We start from the raw sequence: 21,991 nt of genomic DNA on the forward strand, positions 1-21,991 counted from the left end.
AGCCAGTTCTTGCACAGAGGACCCTATTAAAAACAGATGTTGCAGGAAATCAGGACAACTTGCTTTTGCCTGCCTGCGACTGTCTCACCTTTCTGTGCTGATGCTACCCACATCACCAGACAACTGAGTCTTACTCACTCCAAGTACCCCCTCTCATGAGGTCCTTCTGCCAGGTCCCCACCCCCCCAAGCTACTGAGATGTATGGTTTCTGTGTCTCTGAGCCTGGACTGGACCATGTGCCTTTGTGTCCCTGTGGCTAGTACTGTATCCTTTTTCCTGCCCTGGGCCCCCATCAGGCCTGGCTGTTGATGGACATCCACCCACGCCCAGGGCTCTGATAGCTCAGAGAAATGGCAATGCTAGGAGGTGCTGGTGATCTCCCCAGGCAGTCAATGCCCTGGTCCCATCACAACACTGCCCTATTGCCATTAAACACTTGCCGGTCTCAACCCCCATGTGCAACTACAGAGTGGGCTTAATGTCCTGCAATGTCCACTGTCTAGGAAGTTCTTGGCAAAGTCTAAGGAATTGGGTATCAGAGCAAAATAAAGCCTCCCAAGTTTATATCTGGAGTTGAGTCCTCCACAGAAACAGCAAGTTTCCCGCGCTTGAGAGGAAGCCCATACCACACGGAGGACACAGGTGGCCACGTACTCAGACCCACCCTGAGGCCAGCCAGCAGGTACCTGCGTGTCCAGCCACTGCACCCCCTCAGGGGTGTGCTGAACTCTTCCATAGAAGTGCACTGGGAGCATGTACTCAGGCCGGGCCTTCTCCCAGGGGTTCCCGTAGCGCAGCCAGTCGTCAGCCTCCTCCACCTGTAAGGACCGGCAAAGAGGGGAGTTCTCAGGGCCTCCCCGGTGGTGCAGCGGTTGAGCGCTGGGTTGCGAAGCTGCCCGCAGCCTCTGCAGCGCCGCCGGTTAGATTCCCGGCTGCTCCCCGGCCACCGGAGGAGGGTCCCACATGGTGCGCAGACCTCTCCTGCCGCCCGCTGCTCCCCTCAGCAGTGTACTTTGGTCCTTCTGCCTGCTCTGCTCCCTGCTCTGGCTCTGGTGAATTCTCTCACCCTCCTGCGCTTCTGACTGTACCCAGTGCATGTATAAACAAAACAAACGAACAAACAAACAAATAAATAAATAAAACATGCCTCTATAAAAGAAAAAAAAAATCCAAAACTTAAAAAAAAAAAAGGGGGAGTTCTCAGAGGGAGGGACAGTCCTGCTCCAGGGCCAACCCTGGGCCCTGCTCTACACTGACCATGCAGTCCCGAGGATGTGGCCCAGCATGGAAATAAAACTGTAGGCTAGTTACAACACAAAAACTTCCAATTCCAATCAAAGCCAAGCTTAAAAATCAACAGACTACTAAAGAAACAAATGCATACTAAATTTAGAAAAATGCATCAAAGTAAAAAGACATCAAGAATCAGCTGAATTCAGTAATAATAAGGAAAGAAGTCCTAACACTACGAGGTGGCTGGGCCATGAGAACAGGATGCTAAGTCAAAAATGCTACATATGATATGATTCCAGTTCAGCAAAACATCTAGAACAACCAAAGCCATACACAGAACATAAGGAGATAGTTGTCAGGCTCTGGGTGTGACTGACAGTGGTGCTGGGTTTCTTCTGAGGATGATGAACATGTTCTGGAAAGAGACAGTGATGCGGGATGCTTGGCTCTCTGAATATATTAAAAACTACTTGATATCTATATAAAGTTGTTATTTTAAAAAGAAAAGAATCACAGGAAGCCCATTGCTTTGAAATGACACCATGCACCGGAGGGGGCTGGAGAGCCTTGGCTCACCTTGCTGCTAGGCCTCTCCAAGGCAGCTTATTATTTCAGACTGCACCCAGGGGTATGCAAAATCAGTGAGTATGTTGAATCTGCAAAATCAGTGAGCATGCAATGCAAAACCACTTCCAAAATAACACTAAAAACTGTCTCACAAACTCATCCTTTGAATAGAAGCATTGTAGGGTTATTTTCCCCACCACCCTGTAGAATTTATACTGCTTAGAAACAACAGAATAAATTAATTCAGGAGGGCAGTGAATAAAGAATCATGAAAATAAATTAAAATTTCAATGAGGTCAAGTCTTTTTTCTTTAAATTTAACAAGCAACCCTATGCATATTATTTTGAGGGACTTTTTTTTTTTAACAGTTTTCTGCAGAAATAAAAAGTCACCAGCAAGAGCATTTGGGTTATGATTTAGGAAGGTGACATGGCTGAGATGACTGCTTCCATATTTTCAATATGCCCCTCTTCATCATACTGGCAAGACTTCTGTTTCTGGTGATAGATAGATAGTCTTCACGTAACCAGTGCCAGCTTTCACCTCCTGCTGGCGTGTCCTTACACATTAGTGAAATTCTCCAATACCAGCACCTGGCTATCTCTCACAGGGTAATTTCAGGAGTCACCTGCAGAAACAGCACCTTCCCAAATACGAAAGGCAGAGGGTTCCCCTTTGGATCCCGCCTTCTTCCTGCCCCTGAAGCCAACATGCCAGGCAGGCTGACCTGTGGCCCATTTGTAATGATGCTGCTGTCCAATTATGTGCACATTTAATTCTGCTATGCAAAACTCAGCTAAAGCCACTCTCACTGACAGGTTCACTTGAAAACTCATCTGTCATTGTAGGGTTGTCTTTACACTGCAATGCAAGATGCCAAGAGACACAGGAAAGAAAGAAATGTCCATTTTCAGACAAACGCACCACCAAAAGCTCTCCTGCTGATAACCGTAACCCAGAGAGGCAGGAAAGAGCTGCAGAGTCTGCCTTACAAACACACACACAACCTCAACCGGGAGAGTCAGAGTGGGCCACCACGCACAGGGACTGGGGCACCGGAAAAAAACTCAGAATTGTTAATGAAATTATCGAAAGTGCTAGGAGGAGACACATTTCTCCCTTCAAGGTTGGAGACAGCATTTCTATAAATTAAGCAATGACAGAAATCTGTTTTAAGTTTTCTTTTATGTTTAGCCATTATTTTTCTTTACTAACATTTTGTTATGAGCATTTTCAAACATATGGAAATGTTAAAAGAATTGACATCACTCCCACATCCCTGCCACCTAGATTCTTTAACTGTTAACATTCGCTGTGCTTGATGTAGTACAGGTTCATCCCTTTGTCCCTAATGTTCTGTTGCTTTTCAAAGTTGAAGACACTCTTCCACTGGACATTTAAGTATGTGTGTCACTAAGTACAGTCTATTATGTATTTATCTTTTAGGTTGCTACAGGTACAGTGAAATGTGTAAACCTTAAGAATGGCACTGATGAGCTGTGACAACTGCATGTGCCTGTGTGACTGAACCCTCTCGAGCACGGAGCATTCCCATCACACGGCCCCTAACCGGTTGTTCATTTGGGCTGTGCTTCTCTCATGTTACAAACCTTTGATCCCAGTCTGGCTCTGCTCTATCTGTGACTTTCTGGCTCCAAATTATATTACATAAACTATATTCCCTTCCAGCAGATGGTTATGTCTTCCATCTGAAGGGCCAAATGAGGGGAGATGGCCACCTTGCCTGGGTAGGACAGTGAGACCGTGCTTCCCCCACACATCTCTGGCCACCTTGCAGAACTGCCTGCTGCTTAGGTGGAGCCTGATCTTCCTAGAGGACACTTTGCTTAGTAGTCTGGTCTCTAACCCCACCAAATACTGTTGCTCATTTGTGTCAGGGAGTGAAGGCAGGAGGTGGGAACAAAGTCCAACTGTTTTTCTAATTGCTCCAGCTGTCCCTCTGCTGGGAACTGAAGAGGGCCACCTTTGATGTGCGTGCAGCCTTGGCACATGCACACACACATACATCCCATCAGGCCCAGCTGGGTGCCAGGCCCCACCCCACAAGGTCACCACCCAGAAATCATCTGCAAGGAGACAGCTCTTCCAGGCCTTATAGAACCAGGACAAGAGTAGGGAGCTCAGGTCGCTGCATGGACGCCCACCACTGCTTTGCTTTCGACTGGCATGCTGTCTCTCTAAAGAGTTTAAAGAATAAAAATCCCAACTGTGTATTTTCTTGCACGAATGGGAATGAATAAACAAGTATAGGAGCCAAGTCTCACTCACCTGCCAGCCGTTGACAATCTTCTGGTTGAAAATCCCAAACTCATAGCGGATTCCATAGCCATAGGCTGCAAGACCCAAGGTGGCCATCGAGTCAAGGAAGCAGGCTGGAAAGTCCAAACACAAAGAACTTCTTGGCATCAATGACAAAGCCCACTGGAACCAAGCCAAGTAGGTGCTGGGTCCCTGGCCTCCAGTCAGACAGTGGCAACTCCCCTCAGTGTCAGGTTTCATGAAAGGAAAGCCCAACTCCCCCAGAACCCTCTTCAGCTTTAAGACACCAACATGGTGGCTATTTGGAGGTGGGAGGAAAGACTCCCACAGAGAACACTGAGGAACTCAGCATGTCTTTAAACGAAAACGTTCTATCAACCTTCTTTTTAAGACTTTCACTCAGGCCACAAGTCCTGTACCTCTTTGCACATAAAATCCAAGCTGGAAGGGGAGGAGGGAACATCACAAAATCTCTCCCCACGAGCTAGTGAAGAAGGCAGAGAAGAGGGGCTGGTGATGTATGTTTCACTCTCTGCCACCACTGAATGGCATCCTGCCCCCAGTTTCCCAAAAGGGGACAGAAGCACCAAAATATCATCAAAAAATGAAAACAAATGTTTTGAATAAAGATCCAGAAGGCAGCCTTATTAAAAAAGGAAAAAATGTCTAAACAACTATTAAAGTATGTTAGACCTTTGCTGAGGGGGTGGGATAAGATGACCTAAGATGTAAGACCTGCTCTTTTCTGGAGGAAATCACTCTCACAGGCAGGACACAGGGCTTGTCAAGCTACAGAAGGCTGGGGGATGCTGGGTCTGCACAGTGAGGGGGGTGCGCATAACAGAGGAGGAGGAACTGTCACCCCAATCACAGGAAGGCCATTGCAGAAGTGGCAAAAAAGGTGACGGGGATTCCAGCAGGAGCCAGACTGGGAAGGCCGGGAATGCCCTGAATGGGAACAGATGGTGGAGGGCAGGGAAGGGGACACTGGTCACTTTCAGAGGCTTAGATGAAGGGTGAGCTTAGGCAGCTAGTGGGTGAAGAGGACTCAGGGACCTGGGGCTTCAACAAGCTGCAAAAACAGCTTCTGCTTTTACTGACTAGAAAAGGGAAAGTAGGAAGACACTCATGATTGAGAAAATGCCACTGGGGTGAAGGCCACAGAGTGAACTGAGTCTTGGGCTGGTGGCATACAAGGTATCCATCCTCAGCTCAGTGTCTAGTCCAATGTCACCCTCGAAAACAAGAGCAGATCTCTGAGTGTGGGAGCATAACATACAGGATACTCCAGGGAGGTGGGGGGACAGGTCTTGCCAAGTGTTTTTTGTGTGTGGATTCATGTGCTATATTGTTTGAGGGAAACATGTTGCACTTACACTTGTTGAAGAATTTAAAATTTGAAAACACACACATATACACCTCAGATCAATTTTAGGATGTGTGCTCCCTTTACAAAATGACAACTCCCCAAGGGCCATGACGCAGAGTGGGCCACCCTCGCTGTACAGTGCAACACAAAGCTTACTTCTGCCCCAGAAGCACTGCCTGAGAGCCTTAGGCACACGATGCAACCAAATCTCAACATGCTATCTCCACTTCCACCCAGACCCCTTGTCCCCAAAAAGCTTGTAAAAATAATTTAAACAGGGGAAAAAAAAAAAGACAAAAACTGGATATGCTTTCAGGATGGTCCAGGGGACAATGACAATTATCCCATGAAGGAATGGTTCTGTTTTTTCAGGGCAATCTGATTACTGTTAAGAAAGCAGGAACAGCTTCTTGTAAGGGGCGATATTCTCTCTCTGTGTGTGTGTGTGTGTGTGTGTGTGTGTGTGTGTGTGTTCATCTCTCTTTCTTTCAGTGGTTGGCACACTGGAAACCCCTCCAGCACCAGTTACCCAGCACTGGCACCTGACTTTCATGATAATTATGAAGTATGTGAACGAGAACATAAATTCTGCATTATTTTCCCACTGGTGACAAAGATTTTGACTTGGGGAACACACTCTCCCATGTATTCTGAGGCAAATTTGCCCTGACAGACTAGAGCTAGAAGCGCAGTGGACCTTGGCCTCTCCAGGTGACCACTGACAAGGGCCCAGCCAGGAAAGACCCAGTCCCAGTGGATACAGTTACCTGCCAGCCTCCCCAGGCCTCCGTTCCCAAGGCCAGCATCCTCTTCTATTTCTTCCAGTTCTTCCAAGTCCAGCCCCAGCTGTGAATGACAGTAGAGGTAACATTTTAATAATACTTAATAGTTTCCCTCAAGCAACAGGAGGAAAATGATTTAAATCTGATGATCTTATATCAAAGGTTAGAATTTTTCTTTTAGATTTAAAAGTCTAAAATGTTAAAATATGGTGTTGGTTTAAATCAATGCACAAAAATAAAAATTTCCCAGGTATTTCAAAATTTGCCAAACTATTTAAGAGTCAACAATCAAAATGAGACTTGGTTTAACAGCCAAAAATATTATTACCAGGTTACTAACTTACTTATTATGGTGGACAGATTATAATATGTATCCTGAAAATGAAATCAATGGTTTTAGTAATTCTTTAATTTTACACGGTTTAATAATATTTATGACATTTTTTCAAACCAAATCCTGAAAGCACCATACCTGTGGCATTCCAATTGCATTCAACCAATCTTGTGAAATATACACGATATGTTAAAGTCACAGAAAAAGCAACAGAATCCACTCTACCTTATTTAAAACTGTTCCATAATGCAGATTTTAAGTCTCTTGATTATGGCATATGGATAATTGCTCCATCAATCTAGTTTTAGGATATGAAATACAACAAATTGCTCACAATAATTATCTTGAGCAGTGGTTTTTATTTTTTTTTATATTTTTTTACTGAGATATATGTATTGTAGTTTTTAACCTATATTTTCTTCTATATATTTTATGGTTTCAGGTCTTAAGTCCAGGTCTTTTATTCATTTTGAGTTGATTTTTGTGCATGGTGAGAGGTAGTAGTCTAGTTTTATTCTTTTGCATGTGGTGGTCCAGTATTCCCAGCACCATTTATTGAACAAACTGTCCAAGTCCCATTGCATATTCTTTGCTCCTTTGTCAAAGGTTAGCTGTCCATATATATGTGGATTTATTTCTGGGCTTTTTATTCAGTTCCATTGGTCTGTGTGTCTGTTTTTGTTCCAGTACCACACTTTTAATCATTATGGCTTTGTAATATAATACGAAGTTTGGCAGTGTGATAGCTCCATTCTCCTTTGTTTTTGTTGGTAGGGCTTTAGCTATTCGTGGTTTTTTGTGGTTCCATATGAATTTCATCAGCATTTGTTCTATTTCTTTGAAGAATGTCATTGACATTTTTATTGGAATAGCATTGAATCTGTAAATTGCTTTTGGTAGGATGGTCATTTTAATATGTTAATTCTTTCAATCTATGAGCAGGGGATATCTTTCCGTTGCTTTGTGTCTTCTTCTATTTCCTTTAACTGTTTCATAATTTTCTTTGTAGAGGTCCCTCACCTCTTTTGTTAGGTTTATTCCCAAGTATTTGAATTTTTTTTTGTTTCAATTATCTATAAAAGGGATGGTTTTCTTGATTTCTTCTTCAGACTGATTGTGTATAGGAAGACTTCTGATTTTTGTGTGTTGATTTTGTATCCTGCTACTTTTGCTAAACTGGTTGATTATTTTGATTAGTTTTTCTGTGGAGTTTTTAGGGTTCTCTACGTATATTATCATATCGTCTGCAAATAGTGATAGTTTTACTTCTTCTTTCCCTATTTGGATTTCTTGTATGTCTTTCTCTTGTCTTATTGCTCTGGCTAGGACCTCTGTATTATATTGAAGAGCAGTGATGAGAGAGGACATCTTTGTCTTGTTCCTGATCTTAAAGGAAAGGCCTTCAGCTTTTGCCACTGAGAATAATACTGGCTGTGGGTTTGTCATATATGATTTTTATCATATTAAGGTATGTTCCTTCTATCCTGAGAATTTCAAGGGCTTTCATCATGAATGGATGTTGGACTTTGTCAACTGCTTTCTCAGCATCTATTGATATGATCATAGGGTTTTTATTTTTCTTTTTGTTGATGTGTTGGATTACACTGATTGATTTTCCTATGTTGAACCATCCTTGTGCCCCTGGAATAAACTCCACTTGACTGTATTGTATTATCCCTTTGATGCATTGTTGGATTCTGTTGGCAAGGTTTTTGTTGAGGATTTTTGCATCCGTGTTCATTAGGAAGAGTGGTCTGTAATTTTTTTTTTGTGTGTGTGTTGTCTTTGTTTGGTTTTGGTATTAGTGTAATGTTGGCTTCGTAGAACGTGTTTGGTAGTATTCCTTCTTTTTCAATTTTTGGAAAGAGTTTGTGTAGGATAGGCACTAGCTGATGTCTGAATGTTTGGTAGAATTCATTTGTGAAACCATGTGGGCCTGGGCTTTTGTTTTGGGGGAGTGTTTTGATTACTGCTTCAATTTTGCTGCTTGTAATTGGTCTGTTTATGTGTTCTATTTCTTCTTTATCTAGCTTTGGATTATTATATCATTCTAGGAATTTGTCCATCTCTTGTAGATTGCTCATTTTTTTTTGCATATAAGTGTTCATAGTAATCTCGGATTATTCTTTGATTTCAATGGAGTCTGTTGTGATTTCTCCTCTTTTGTTTATAATCTTATTTATATATGTTTTCTCCCATTTTTTTTCTTTGTGAGCCTGGCTAGAGGTTTGTCTATTTTGTTTAATTTTTTAAAGAACCAACTTTTGGTTTCATTGATCTTTTGGGTATTTTTTAAATTTCTATTTAATTTATTTCTGCTTTGATTTTTATTATTTCCTTTCTTCTACTGGTTTTAGGGATTTTTTGTTGTTCTTTTCTAGTTCTTTGAGATATGAGATTTGGTTGTTTGAGTTCTTTCTTGTTTCTGATGTGAGCCTATATTGCTATATATTTTCCTCTTAGTACTGCTTGCTGCATCCCATACATTGTGGAAATTGGTGTCCTCGTTGTCATTCAACTCAAAGTATTTTTTAATTCCTTCTTTGATCTCCTTTTTAGTCCAGTGGTCTTCCAGTAATGTGGATTTTACTTATTTTTATTTAAGTTTTATTTATTTATGCATACAAGAACTGGGGTACAGGCCAGAGGTGTGGGGGGTGAGAGGATTCACCAGAGACAGAGTGGGGAGCAGAACAGGTGGATTGACTGAAATACACTGCTGAGGGGGGCAGTGAGTGAGACAGGGGAGGTCTGCTGTGCCATGTGGGTAGCTCCCTAGTCAGGGATCGAACTCGTGCTGCAGAGGCTGTGGATAGCTTCATGGGTTGCGTCTTAACCCCGTGTGCCACCAGGGAGGCCCATAGTGTGGATTTTAATCTCCATGAAGTGGGAGGGTTCCTTGTTGTCTTTTCATGATTTATTTCTAGTTTGATGCTTTTATGATTGGAGAAGATAGCAGGAATGATTTTGATCTTAATGTATCTGTTAATGTTTGTTTTGTGGCCCAGTATGTGATCAATTCTGAAGAATGATCCATGCACTTGAGAAAAATGCGTACTTGGATTTTTTTTGGGTGCAGTGTCCTATAGATGTCTGTTAAGCCCATGAGTTCTATGTCTTTATTTAGGGCTCTAGTGTCTTTGTTAATTTTTTGTCTTGCTGATCTGTCTATTGGTGTGAATGGGGTGTTGAAGTATCCTACTATGTATGTATTTTCTTTAATGAAAATACAGAGCTGATAGTAATTGTCTAATATATTTTGGTGCTCCTCATTTGATGAGTATATTTTGATGAGTGTTATATCTTCCTGATGTACTGTCCCCTTGATCATAATGTAGTGTCTGCGTATGTCTCTTTTTACCTTTTTTAATTTGAAGTCTATTTCATATGATATAAGTATAGTTGTTTCTGACTTCTTTTTTGGTCCAATTGCTTGCAGGATTGTTTTCCAGCCTTTTACTTTCAGTCTACATTTATCTTTTGTAGTTAAATGTGTTTCCCAGAGCAGCAGAAGGTTGGATTTTGTTTTTTAATCCAGCCTGCTACTCTGTGTGTTTTTATTGATGAGTTTAGTCCATTTACATTTAGAGTTAATATTGATATGCTGGCATCTGTATTTGCCATTTTGTTTGTCTTTTTGTGATTTTATTCCTTGCTTTATTCTGTTCTTCTTATTCATTCCTCTGCTGGGTTTGGCTTTAGGACTTCTTGTAGAATTATTTGGAGTGGGGATTTAGTTGTAATGAATTTCTGGAGTTTCTGTTTGTCTGAGAAGGTTCTTATTTTTTCTTCATAGAGGAAGGAGAGCTTTTCAGGATTGGCATTCTTGGTTGGCATTTGCTGTCTTGAAGTTTGTTGAATATGATACACCATTCTCTTCATGCCTGTAGTGTTTCTTCAGAGAGGTCTGATGTCAGCTTGATTGGTTTTGTTTATAGGTTATCTGTTTCTTCCCTTGCCAGTTTGGTTATTTTTTCCTTGACTTGGACTCTTGCGAGCTTTACTATTATGTGTCTTGCTGTAGTTTTCTTTTCCTTGTGATAATTTGGTGTTCTTCACGCTTCTTCTTTTTTTAAAAAAAAATTATTTATTTATTTATTTATTTATTATTTATTTATTTATTTATACAAGAACCAGGGTAGAGGCCAGATGCACGGGAGGGTGAGAGGATTCACCAGAGACAGAGTGGGGAACAGAACAGGCAGACTGACAAAATACACTGCCGAGGGGAGCAGCGGGCATGACAGGAGAGGTCTAGCGCACCATGTGGGACCCTCGCTGGCCGGACGGGATCAAACTGGCACTACAGAGGCTGCAGACAGCTTCATAGCGCGGCACTCAACCCACTGCGCCACCAGGGGAGGCCCTCTTCTCGCTTCTTGTATGTCTATATTTGTCTCCATTTTCATGCTTGGGAAGTTCTCTTCGATTATCTCCTTGAATAATTTCTCAGCTCCTTTGTCTCTGTCCGTACCTTCCAGAATTTCTGTAACTCTTTTTTTAAATTAATATTTTATTATACATAATTCTTACATCATTTTTCATTTTTGCACAATGTATGCATTATCATTTTGATTATATTGCCCACACAATTGCACCCCCCCCCTTATTTTGACCTTAGTCCTTCCTCTCTCCTTCCCTCCCCCCACGCCCCGCATGATGTGTCTCTGGCTTATAGTTGCTTGTTGATTTTTATTTTTACTTTGTATTAATTAGTCTTTTTCCTGGTCCCTTATTTAGGTTTTCTAAATTTCTGCTATGAGTGAGACCATCCAGTATTTTTCTTTTTCCTGTAACTCTTATATTTCCTTTCTTCATGGTGTCTGATAATTGCCAAAGAGTTTCCTCATTCTTTTTCCTTTGTACTTCTCCTTTTCTTTTTTGGTTCTTTTTATTTCTGTATCTTCAAAGGTACTGATCTCTTCTTCCATTTCATCAATTCTGTTTTTGCTGCTCTTCCCGGAGTTCTTTATCTCCTCCATTGATCTTTTGATATCCTGCGTTTCTTTCATTTCCTTCTTTAGGGAGTCAGTTTCATTCTTCAGTTCATTAATTATTTCTCTTATTTCATTCTTTTCCTTTTCATCTTCTTCATGTTTTTTAATCATGACAATTTTAAATTCTCTATCTGGCAGGCAGAGAAGTTCTTCCATGTCATTGTTGAGTTCTGGTGACTGAATTTCTTTTTGTGGTGTGTCCTTCCCCTGAGAGCTTGCTTGGTATTTATATTTTTGCTTCTCCCTGCTGTTTGCTTTCTAATTAGTGCTATGCATTGGGACATTGTGCCACTGGTATTGCAGGCATCTCTTTGGCATGGTCCTTCAGGGATGTTGGAAACTGTTTACCAGACCGAGTCCAGTACTGTTAGGCCAAAACTCCACCAGGGTGTTGATGTGCTGTAGCTGTGTTGCTGGGCGCTGTCCCTTGGGGTTCCTTCCCTTTGTATTTACTCAGTTCCAGAAGGAAGTCTTGGAGTCCCTGCCTTCCAAGTATCAGGTAGTTGATTTTGTTCTGATCACTAGAACCTGTACTTTCAGACCTGTGCTTTTTCCCAGTACTTGTCTCGAGTATGGAGGGGGGGAGGGGAGTACCTCAACACAGGGGATATGGCTCATGCTGGGTGCTGTGTCTGCCCCGTGTTCACCTGGTGCTGTCCCACAGCTGTGTGGATCCCATACCTTGAATTCTGTGCCCTGGCTCTCAGTTCCAGGGCTCTCTGATCCAAAATGCTGACTGTCATCCAGTGTTGTGCCTGCTGTTATGGCGTGTTCTACACTCCAAGTCCCATGCCCGGCTCTCAGTTCCAGAATGCGGGCTGTCGCGTGAGGCCTTCGGTAGTCTTGCTCCAAGCCACGTTGCCCTTCTCACCCTCATTTGTGTGGCCCACCCCTTCTCAGAGCAGGAGAGTGGTTTTGGAATCCCTGCCTTCCAACTATCAGGTAGTTGGTGATTTTGTTCTGATCACTAGGTGGCGCCAGAGACCTTTCCTAGTATCCTTCCAGACCGCTTTTTCCCTGTAGGTCTCCCTGGAATGGAGAGGGGGATTGAAGTGGAGTGCCTCAACTGTGCTGGGTACTATGTCTACCCTGTGCCCGGCCGTTTTGGTGATCCTGAGCCCCAAATTTCATGCCCCAGTTCTCAGTTTCGAAGCTCTCAGATCTGGAATGTGGGCAGTAGTCCAGTTCAGTGCCCACTGATATTGTACCTTTTGCGCCCTGATCCCGTGCCTGGGAGCCTGAGTTTTTGATTACCCAGTGCAGGTCATTCACCCCCATGCATCTCTCCACAGTCCTAGGTCACGGGCACAGGAACCTGAGAAGCCGCGATCCACATATACTTTCCACATGCACGCTTATCTGCACAAACTTACTGGCTGGCCTTTGTTTATTTGCAAGTCTCTCCCTTTCTCTGCTCCAGGTGGGCCTGTGGAGTCCCTATCTTCCTCTGATGGCACTGGGTTTGTGATTACCTGGTGCCCACAGTTCCAGGTCATGAGGCGTGGTGCCTGCAGCAGTTCCTTTCCGCGTTATTCTGCTTGGTCTTTAGTTTGTTTTTGTTTTTTTTTTCTCCTTTCTGTTGGTTGAAGTGTGCTGGCTTTGTGGGTTGTGGAGGGTAGCAGGGTTCTCATGCTTTCCTCTCTTCTCATCCTCTGTTATTGTAACTTTCCTCTTCAGGCAGATTGCCAGCGTTGCCAGTTTATCTTATGTGTCCTGGTTCTTACTCAAAGTGTTTCTTCCCCACCATGTTGATCTTTCCATAGCAATTTCTACGAGTGTGTCCCACCAAAAATGTTTTGGGTATATGGGGGAGGTAGGATTTACTCAATAATGCATTATTAGTTCAAACTTAAGAAACATGTTTAACTACAACTTTTTCCAAACTTATCAGATCATGGAACCTCTTACTAATCAAACATTTCTTAAACTCAGAGACTAACACACTAAATAAAGACGGTACGGTAGATATGGGGAAAAACAGTTTGTTCCTTTATGTTTTTCCTTGAATGTTACTGGTACGCTTCATTCAGGGAGGACAAATTTTGCTTGAATTTAGAGCATTCAAAAGAGGGGTAGAAAGTAGCTTAATGACAGAAAGTCTAAAGCCTTGCTAAAGTGGGCTTCTTAGATGAAGACAGAGAAATGGAGCACCTCAGAGCATGTCTTCTCTTAATATGCTGTTTTTAATTTTTTGAGACAAAATTCACATACCATAAAATCCACCCTTTTAAAGTGAACAACTGAATGATTTTGAGCATAAATACAAAGTTGTGCAGCCTTCATCATTATCTAGCTCCAGAACTTTATTACCCCCAAAAGAAATCTGAGGTGCATTAGCAATCATTCTCTATTTCTTCTCTCAGCCCCTGACAGCCAATTTTCTCTCTGTCTCTAAAAATTTTCCTATTCTGGACATTTCATATAAATGGGAATACATACAAGACATTACAAAATGCGATCTTTGTATCTGGCTTCTTTCAGTTAAAATAATGTTTTCAAGTTCATCCATATTGTACCATATTATACTGTGTCAGTATGTCATTCCTTTTTGTCACTGTTATAATACTCCATTGTATGGATGTACCATAATTATTTATCAGCTGATGCACATTTGGGTTTCTACTTTTTGGCTACTGCAAATAACGCTGATATGAACATTCAAGTATAGTCTTTTTTGTGTACCTGTATGTCTTCTTTTTTCTTGGATATGAACCTTGGAGCATAATTGCTAGATTTCATGGTAATTCTATTCTTAACTTTTTGAGTAGTTATCAGACTATTTTCAAAAGTGGCCTTATCAGTTGAGGAGGATTCCCATTTCTCCACATCCATTTGTTCTTTGCCTTTATGAAGACAGTGGTTCTACAGGGAGGCAAGTGGAATCTCATTGTGATTTTTATTTGCATTCCTTGATGACTAATGAGGCAGAACATCTTTTCACATACTGATTGGCCACTGGTACTTTCTTGAATATACATTGAAGAAATGTACATTCAAGTTCTCTGTTCATTTTTAAATTGGGTTGTCTGTATTTTTCTTATTGAGTTTTAAGAGCTCCCAATATGTTTTGGACACGAGACCTAATCAGAAATACTTTCTCCATTGTCTTTTCACTTTCTTCGTAACATCCTTTGATGCACAAAGGTTTTTAATTTTGTCAAATTCATCTATTTTTTTCTCTTATTAACTTGTGCTTTTGGTATCATTTCTAAGAATCTATTCATTCCTATATATTCTTCCAGTAATAGAATAATATACCTTTGTTTTTTATGGTTTTAGCTCTTACATTTAGATCTTTAATCTATTTTGAGTTTATTTTTATAGGTTGTTTGAGGTATGGTCCAAATTTATTTATTCACATGTCAATATTCACCATCTGTTGGTCTTATGTAACAACTTATTATTTATGTATTAAATCTAACCATTCCTTGAAAAGACTATTATTTTAACATTGAACTGTCTTGGTACCCCTGTCCTTTTGAAAAAAAAAAATCAATTGAGCATATAGGACACCAAAAATGCAGGCAACCAAAGAAAAACTAGATACACTAAACTTCATGAAAATTAAAATCTTTTGTGCCACAAGGGATGTTATCAGTTGGATAAGGGAAAATATGTGCAAATCTGCTAAGATACAAATATCAAGAATAGAGAACTCCTAAAACTCAATGACAACAAAAACCAAACAACCCAATTAAAAAAAATGGTCAAAGGATTTGAATAGGAATTTCTCTAAATGAATATACACAGGTATACCTCAGAGATACTGCAGGCTGAGTTTAAACCACCACAGTGAAACAAATGTTGTAATACAGTAAGGCATACAATTTTTTTTGTTTTCCATACATATAAAAGTTATCTTTGTAACATACTTCAGTCTGTTAAGTGCACAACAGCATTATACCTTTTAAAAATACACATATTTAATTAAATGTGACATGGAGACAAAATGAGCACATACTGTTGGAAAAGTGGCATTGATAGACTTGCTCGATGCAGGGATCCACGAGCCTTCAATTTGTAAAAAAAAAAAAAAAGCATTATCAGTGAAGTACAATAAAGTGAAGCAAAATAAAAGGAAGTATACCTATGTAAATGGCCAATAAGCACATGAAAAGATGCTCAATGCCAGTAATTATTATAGAAATGCAAATTCAAACCATGATGAGATACTGCCTTCCACCCATTATAGTAGCTGCTATTAAAAATCCCAGAAAACAAAAAGTGTTGGCCAGGATGTGGAGAAACTGGAGCTCTTGTGCACTGTTTGTGGGAATGTGAAATGGTACAGCCACTATAGAAAACAATGGGGTGGTTCCTCAAAAAGTTAAACAGAATAATCATATGATACAAGAATTCTATTTCTAGATATCTACCAAAAAGAATTAAAAGCAGGATTTCAAAAAGATATCGGTACACACATGTTCATATTAGCATTATTCACACTCGCTAAAAAGTGGAAGAAATCCAAGTATCCACTGATAGATGAATGGATAAAGAACATGTGGTATATTATATGTACATATTCATACATACATACAATGGGATATTATTCACCCTTAAAAAGGGAAGAAATTCTGACATGCTACAACCATGGATGAAACCTGAAGATATCAGTCTGGTCACAAAAAGATACATATTGTACCAATTCACTTACAGGAGGTAATTACAGTATCAAATTCTCAAAGAGAGGAAGTAGAATAACAGTTGTCAGGGCTGGGGAGGTAGAGAATGGGGACTTAGGGTTTGTGGATATAGAAGCTCAGTTTTGGAAGATGAGAAGAGTTCTACAGATGGATGGGGTGATGGCTGTACAACAATGTGAATGTACTTAATCCTAAACTGCACCCTTCAAAACAGTTAAGATTGTAAATTACATGTTATGTATTTTACCCCTTTTTTCTAATTTGGAAAAGAGACAACTGACTATAAATGTGAGGGTTCATTTCTTTTTCTTTTTTTTTTTTAAAGATTTATTTATACAAGAACCGGGGTACAGGAGGGTGAGAGGACTCACCAGAGACAGAGTGGGGAACAGAACAGGCAGACTGACGAAATATACTGCTGAGGGGAGCAGCGGGTGAGACAGGAGAGGTCTGCCACGCCATGTAGGACTTGCCCTGGCCAGCCCGGGATCGAACCCGCGCTGCAAAGGCTGCGGACAGCTTCACAGTGTGGCGCTCAACCGCCTGCGCCACCAGGGAGGCCTGAGGGTTCATTTCTGAGTCATTAATTTTATTCCATTGCTCTATATATCCATCCTACATGTATACCACACATTCCTGATGACTATAGCTTTGTGAAATTGGGGACAGTAAGTCCTTAAAAACTTTCATTTTTATTTCATTTTTATTTTCATTCTTTCTGGTCTGTGCATTTGTATCTGGATTTTAGAATCAGCTATTTACTCTGCAAGGAAATCTACTAGATTCTTGTGGAATTGCACTGAACATTAAGATCAACTGGGATAGTACTTCCATCTTGACAACACTGAGTCTCCCAAGTCATTAATATGGGTGGCTTTCCATTTTTTGGTCTTCTTTAATTTCTTTCAACAATGTTTTTTGAGTTTTTAGAATATAATTTGCACCTCCTTTGAAAATTAATTACCAGGCCTTTTATTCTTTTTTTGATACTATTGTAAGCGGACTGTTTCTTAAATTTCATTTTTGGATTACTCATTTCAGGTATAAAAAATACAGTTGGTTTCTGTATATTGATTTATATCCTGCAGCCTTGCTGAGCTCATTCATTTGTCCTAATATATTTTTACTGGGTTCTTTAGGATTTTTCTAGATCATGTCATCTTCAAATAGAGAGAGTTTTCCTTCTCCCTTTCAAATATGGATGCCTTTTATTTCATTTTCTTGACTACAGCCATCCGAATGCTAAGTAGAAGCAGCAACAGTGACATCCTTGGAAAAAAGCAGCAGGTAAAACACCAGCTGGAGATTCAATAAATTAACTATAGACAGCAGAACACCCCACAGGACAAATCCAAATAAAATGCAAGGCAGAAAAATAAAAAGGAGGAGAAGTCATGGACTCAGAGAGACTTACAAGTCATATAAATCAAATGCAACTTCTAAACAACTACTAACAAATTATAAGGCAATTATAGAATTTGTACACTGCCTGAAAAACTGTTATGAAAGAATTATTGTGAATATTTTAGGGGTCATAATGGCATCACCCTATCTTTTAGAGGTATCCATTGAAATATTATGCTTTCTGATATTGGCTTAAATAATATGGGAATGGTAGAAGAGGTATAGGGCAAATCAGACTGGCCATGACAGGGGAAGCCAGGTTATGAGCACGGAGAAGGAATTCATTAGAAAAGTCACTCAATTTTTGTACATATTTAAGGTTTTCTATAATGAAAAACTTTAAATGTGTCCTTGATAGGTCAACTGGGAAAGAGGTGATTCTTTTGAAGTTCTAATTTTTAGTATAACCACTCCCCTACTACCCATGGTCTGATGCAGCTGTGAAAGTGTCCTGTCTTATTTTCAACCTGATATTATGAAGGGGAGAGGGACCACCCAAGCCACTATAATCCTTTGATTTCCACTTGAAGCATCCAGTCCCCAAGGGTCCAGCATATGTATCTAGGGAATTAAAGGTTCAATCAACCACGGTTGATTGAGGTGGTTGATGAACCATCAGCCACCTTTCAAACACAAGATTAATTAAACAGGAAGTGAAATGCTACTTCTAAGGGGAAAAATACGTTTAATAGGACATATGCTTACCTACATTTTATAAGTTTCTGTAATTAACGCATTTTTTGTATTGTGATGAAAATTATAAACAGATACCAAATATTTATGGCATAAATATTCTCTAAAATCTTTATTCTTGGGGCCGCCCTGGTGGTGCAAGGGGTTAAGCACCACACTATAAAGCAATCAACAGCCTCTGTTGGCCAGGGAGGAACACACTTGGCGCAGGAGACCTCTCCTGACTTGCCCGTTGCTCTCCTCTGTAGTGCATTTCAGTCAGTCTGCCTGTTTTGGTCCTCACTCTGTCTTTGGTGAGTTCTCTCACCCCCTGCATCTCCGGCCTGTACCCCAGCATAAATAAATAAATCTTAAAAAAAATCTTTATTCTCTGTAAGAATTGTATAAAAGGAAATGTTTTGAAAAATGAAATGCCCCACTGATGATCTAAAATATCATGTATCTTCTGGTTCCTGCAGACATGCTCCAACATTCAAGTTCAGTGAAGGGAACTCAAATGACAACCATGTGCTAGATAACCCCAAACGTTTTAGATAATTTTGAGCATAAAATTCCTATTTGCTAGTCAAATTTTTGTTGTAATTTTTTTGTTGTGTCCACTGAGAATACTTGCTCTGATACTTATTCTTTACCAAGCCCCCCTCTTATGCTGAGATCACACAGTGCTACCCACAACAAGGCCCCCAGAGCACTTCCCCACAGCAAAGCAAAACCAAACAAAAGCTAAGGCAGTAAAAGGTGCTAAGAGTTGCAAGTTCACACCAGAAATTCCACACTGAGCATCCAGGTGTGGAAGGAAGACAGACTCCAGGGAGGGGGACAAAGAGAAAAAAACACACAGCAGCTCCAGTCCTTCTTTGAACCTGCAAATAAATGAACTGTGAGAACAGTTATCCTCCAAGAGGAGAACTCTTAAGAATCCTTATGTAAGGTGCTTTCGGTCTGATTGGGGGAAAAGGGGCAATTTATAACTAATAGGTAGTATAAACACAAAAGATTATTTTAGGAGTGGAGTAAGGAGACCAATTCAAAAAAGCAAGGAGAAAGGGATGATACCAGCCACTTCTGCCATGTGTTAAAGCTGCAGCTGTGGGGTTGGGATGAGGAGTGCAATGGTTTCCAGAAGTCTTTAAACCTTAGCATTACAATGTAACCCAGTCCTTGAACTACTTGCTTCCTACCCAATTCGAACTTTCCTCCTTGAGAGAGAGGAACACTAACCCACTTCCCTCACCCCGCCCTCCAGCATCAGCATAAGACATTTCCCAGTAACCCTGATAGCTGCAAATCTTACCAGCAGTGCTCACTTCTGCGCGACTTGGATCAAAATCTCAGTGTGCCAAGAGAGGCCACACCTCAGCCCAGCCCCAAGGCCCCATACCTGGTAAATTGCTTCATCACAAGCGTTCTGAAGTCCCAGATTCACCATCGTATTCTGCAGCGTACGACCCATGTAGAATTCCAGGGACAGATAATAGATGCGCTGGGGAAGCAAAAGAAAGCATCAGAGATTTCTCATCCCATGCCACACACAAAGCAGGTTACAGAGATGAGTGGATTCATAAGAGCACCTACCTGAGATTTTATTTTTATTAACCCCCTACTCCCCAAATGGACTCAACCCTTTCACCACGATTTGGCCAATCTCAATTTTCAAAGGGCAGCCCAACCAGGGGACTTTCTAAAGGAGAGCTCCTGTTCACTGAGGTACTGAGTCCTGAAGGAGATATAAAACAAGCTTCTCTGATGGTGAGGCCAAGGCAGCAATGGGTAATAGGCTTCTAAAACCAGAGTCCAACTGAAGCTTGGCTCAGCTTCTTCCAGCCGTGTGCCCTTGAACAGGTGACCTGTTCACATCCCTAAACCAGGGCAAAACAGCCCTACTGGGGGTAGTATTTCCAAGTGTTAACAGCTTCTGACACCCTCATCACAGTCAACCCAACTGGACGGGACACACATTTCCTTTCCATCAAGCAGAAATCAGATTTTGCCAGTTTGGGGCCTTTGGGGATTGAGATTTGTGGTAGTTCTGTGTAAATGAAGAGGAGGCCCACCAGCACTCACTGGGTGCTGAGCAAGTATAAATACCTCCAAGCTCTAAGTACCATGTACTCCTCACAACCCTCTATTTGTCAGGCGACTGGAGGTAGCAGCAGGACCAGGAAGGTGCTGATGGCTGGCTCACTGCTGCTTCCTGCTGTCAAAATTAAGACCTGGGGAAAATAAATGGGGGGGGGGAGTCTTTTTTTTTTTTAAGATTTATTTAATTAATTAATTTATTTATACAAGCACTGGGTACAGTCAGAAGCATGGGAGGATGAGAGAATTCACCAGAGCCAGAGCGGGGAGCAGAGCAGGCAGAAGGACTGAAGTACACTGCTGAGGGCAGCAGCGGGCAGCAGGAGAGGTCTGCGCGCCATGTGGGACCCTCCTCCGGTGGCCGGGGAGCAGCCCGGGATGGAACTGGTGCTGCAGAGGCTGTGGGTAGCTTTGCAACCCAGCGCTCAACTGCTGTGCCACTGGGGAGGCCTGAAAAAAAGTCTTTATAAAAGAATCCCAATTGATAAATGTAGAAGTTAGGAGAGGAATGGAGAATCTCCCTGAGAACATCATAGTAGTAACCACCACTGAAGGCAGATCAGAGGGCACAGCTGTGAGGACTCAAGACATCTGCAGTGCCCAGTACCTTCCCCAAAACAATTACTCATGACCTGGGTGGTCTTAACAGGTGCCTACCACCGATATCCTTGACTGATATCCTTCACTCCAGGAGGTGGAGCTCAATTCCCCACACATGTAATAAACAGGGTCTTGAAAGGGAAATTGTAACTTCACTTCTAATGGAGAACAACACAAGTTCGTTGGAAGTTAGTTAGCATCCCCAGGTGTGGTGAGTGGGGGGCTTCACCTCAGTTATATTCTTCCCCAAATTCATAACCCCAGACTCATCATGAGAAAACATCAGAGTGACCCAAACTGAGGGCTCTTCACCAGGAAAGCAGATCAAAGGACACACAGGCATGCTCCACTATCTTTGCAACCTTGTGTAAATCTAATACTGCTTCTAAATACAAAGTTAAAAGCAAAACCAGGCCTTAAAAAGGGCATGTCTGTGGTATGTGTGCAAACACGCAGGTGGTGAGGCGCATGACCAGACTCAGAGGAGGGTGCTGACCCCACTGTGGCTGTATCTTTCCTGTGGGTTAAAACCTCCAAGATACAATTTTAAAAGTCTACTCCACTATGGGTTGCAGAATGCAGCAAGGAAAAGGCCTGGACTCATTCTCCTTGGCTCAAGGTGGGCAGCTGGGCGCCCATGCAGGGCCCTGCTCGTAGGCAAACATGGTCCTTGCCCACTATGCTGTGAGCCTGGGTCCATTTCCTGCACGGATGTACTTTTTTTTACACTGCCTTTAGAATTCTGACCAGTTGTTAACCAGAAACATTTTGAGAAACAGTGGCCACTCTCTGGATTTTTACAGCAGCATTCTCACAGTTGCTTCCCATTTTACTGCAGAAGTCTTAAAACCATTCTTCTCATAACCAAAAAGCAGGGTGAGCTTGGTACAAGGGACTCCCAGTTGCAAAATACACAGGCAGGGACTTGAGAAAGTGGGGTCCATGACATCTTACATGAGCAGATTGGAAGGCATAACATTGCTAAGATGGCAATATTCCCAGCAT

The 21,991-nt window shown here is 41.5% G+C and overlaps 1 protein-coding gene across 1 annotated transcript in view; it reads right to left on the minus strand.

Moving 5' to 3' along the window:
* The window catches only part of PYGB (glycogen phosphorylase B), a 59,183-nt gene that overhangs the window by 26,283 nt on the left and 10,909 nt on the right, over positions 1–21,991 (minus strand). The window contains exons 2-5 of the mRNA XM_037493648.2: positions 19,689–19,790; positions 6,219–6,297; positions 4,092–4,195; positions 688–819 (exon numbers count right to left, since the gene is read on the minus strand). Coding sequence (XP_037349545.1) covers positions 688–819; positions 4,092–4,195; positions 6,219–6,297; positions 19,689–19,790 — 417 coding nt within the window. The remainder of the gene's footprint in view (positions 1–687; positions 820–4,091; positions 4,196–6,218; positions 6,298–19,688; positions 19,791–21,991) is intronic.

This window comes from Talpa occidentalis, unplaced genomic scaffold (genome assembly GCF_014898055.3).
Source record: "Talpa occidentalis isolate TD23 unplaced genomic scaffold, MPIMG_talOcc4v2.1 talOcc4.10, whole genome shotgun sequence".
Lineage (NCBI taxonomy): Eukaryota > Metazoa > Chordata > Mammalia > Eulipotyphla > Talpidae > Talpa > Talpa occidentalis.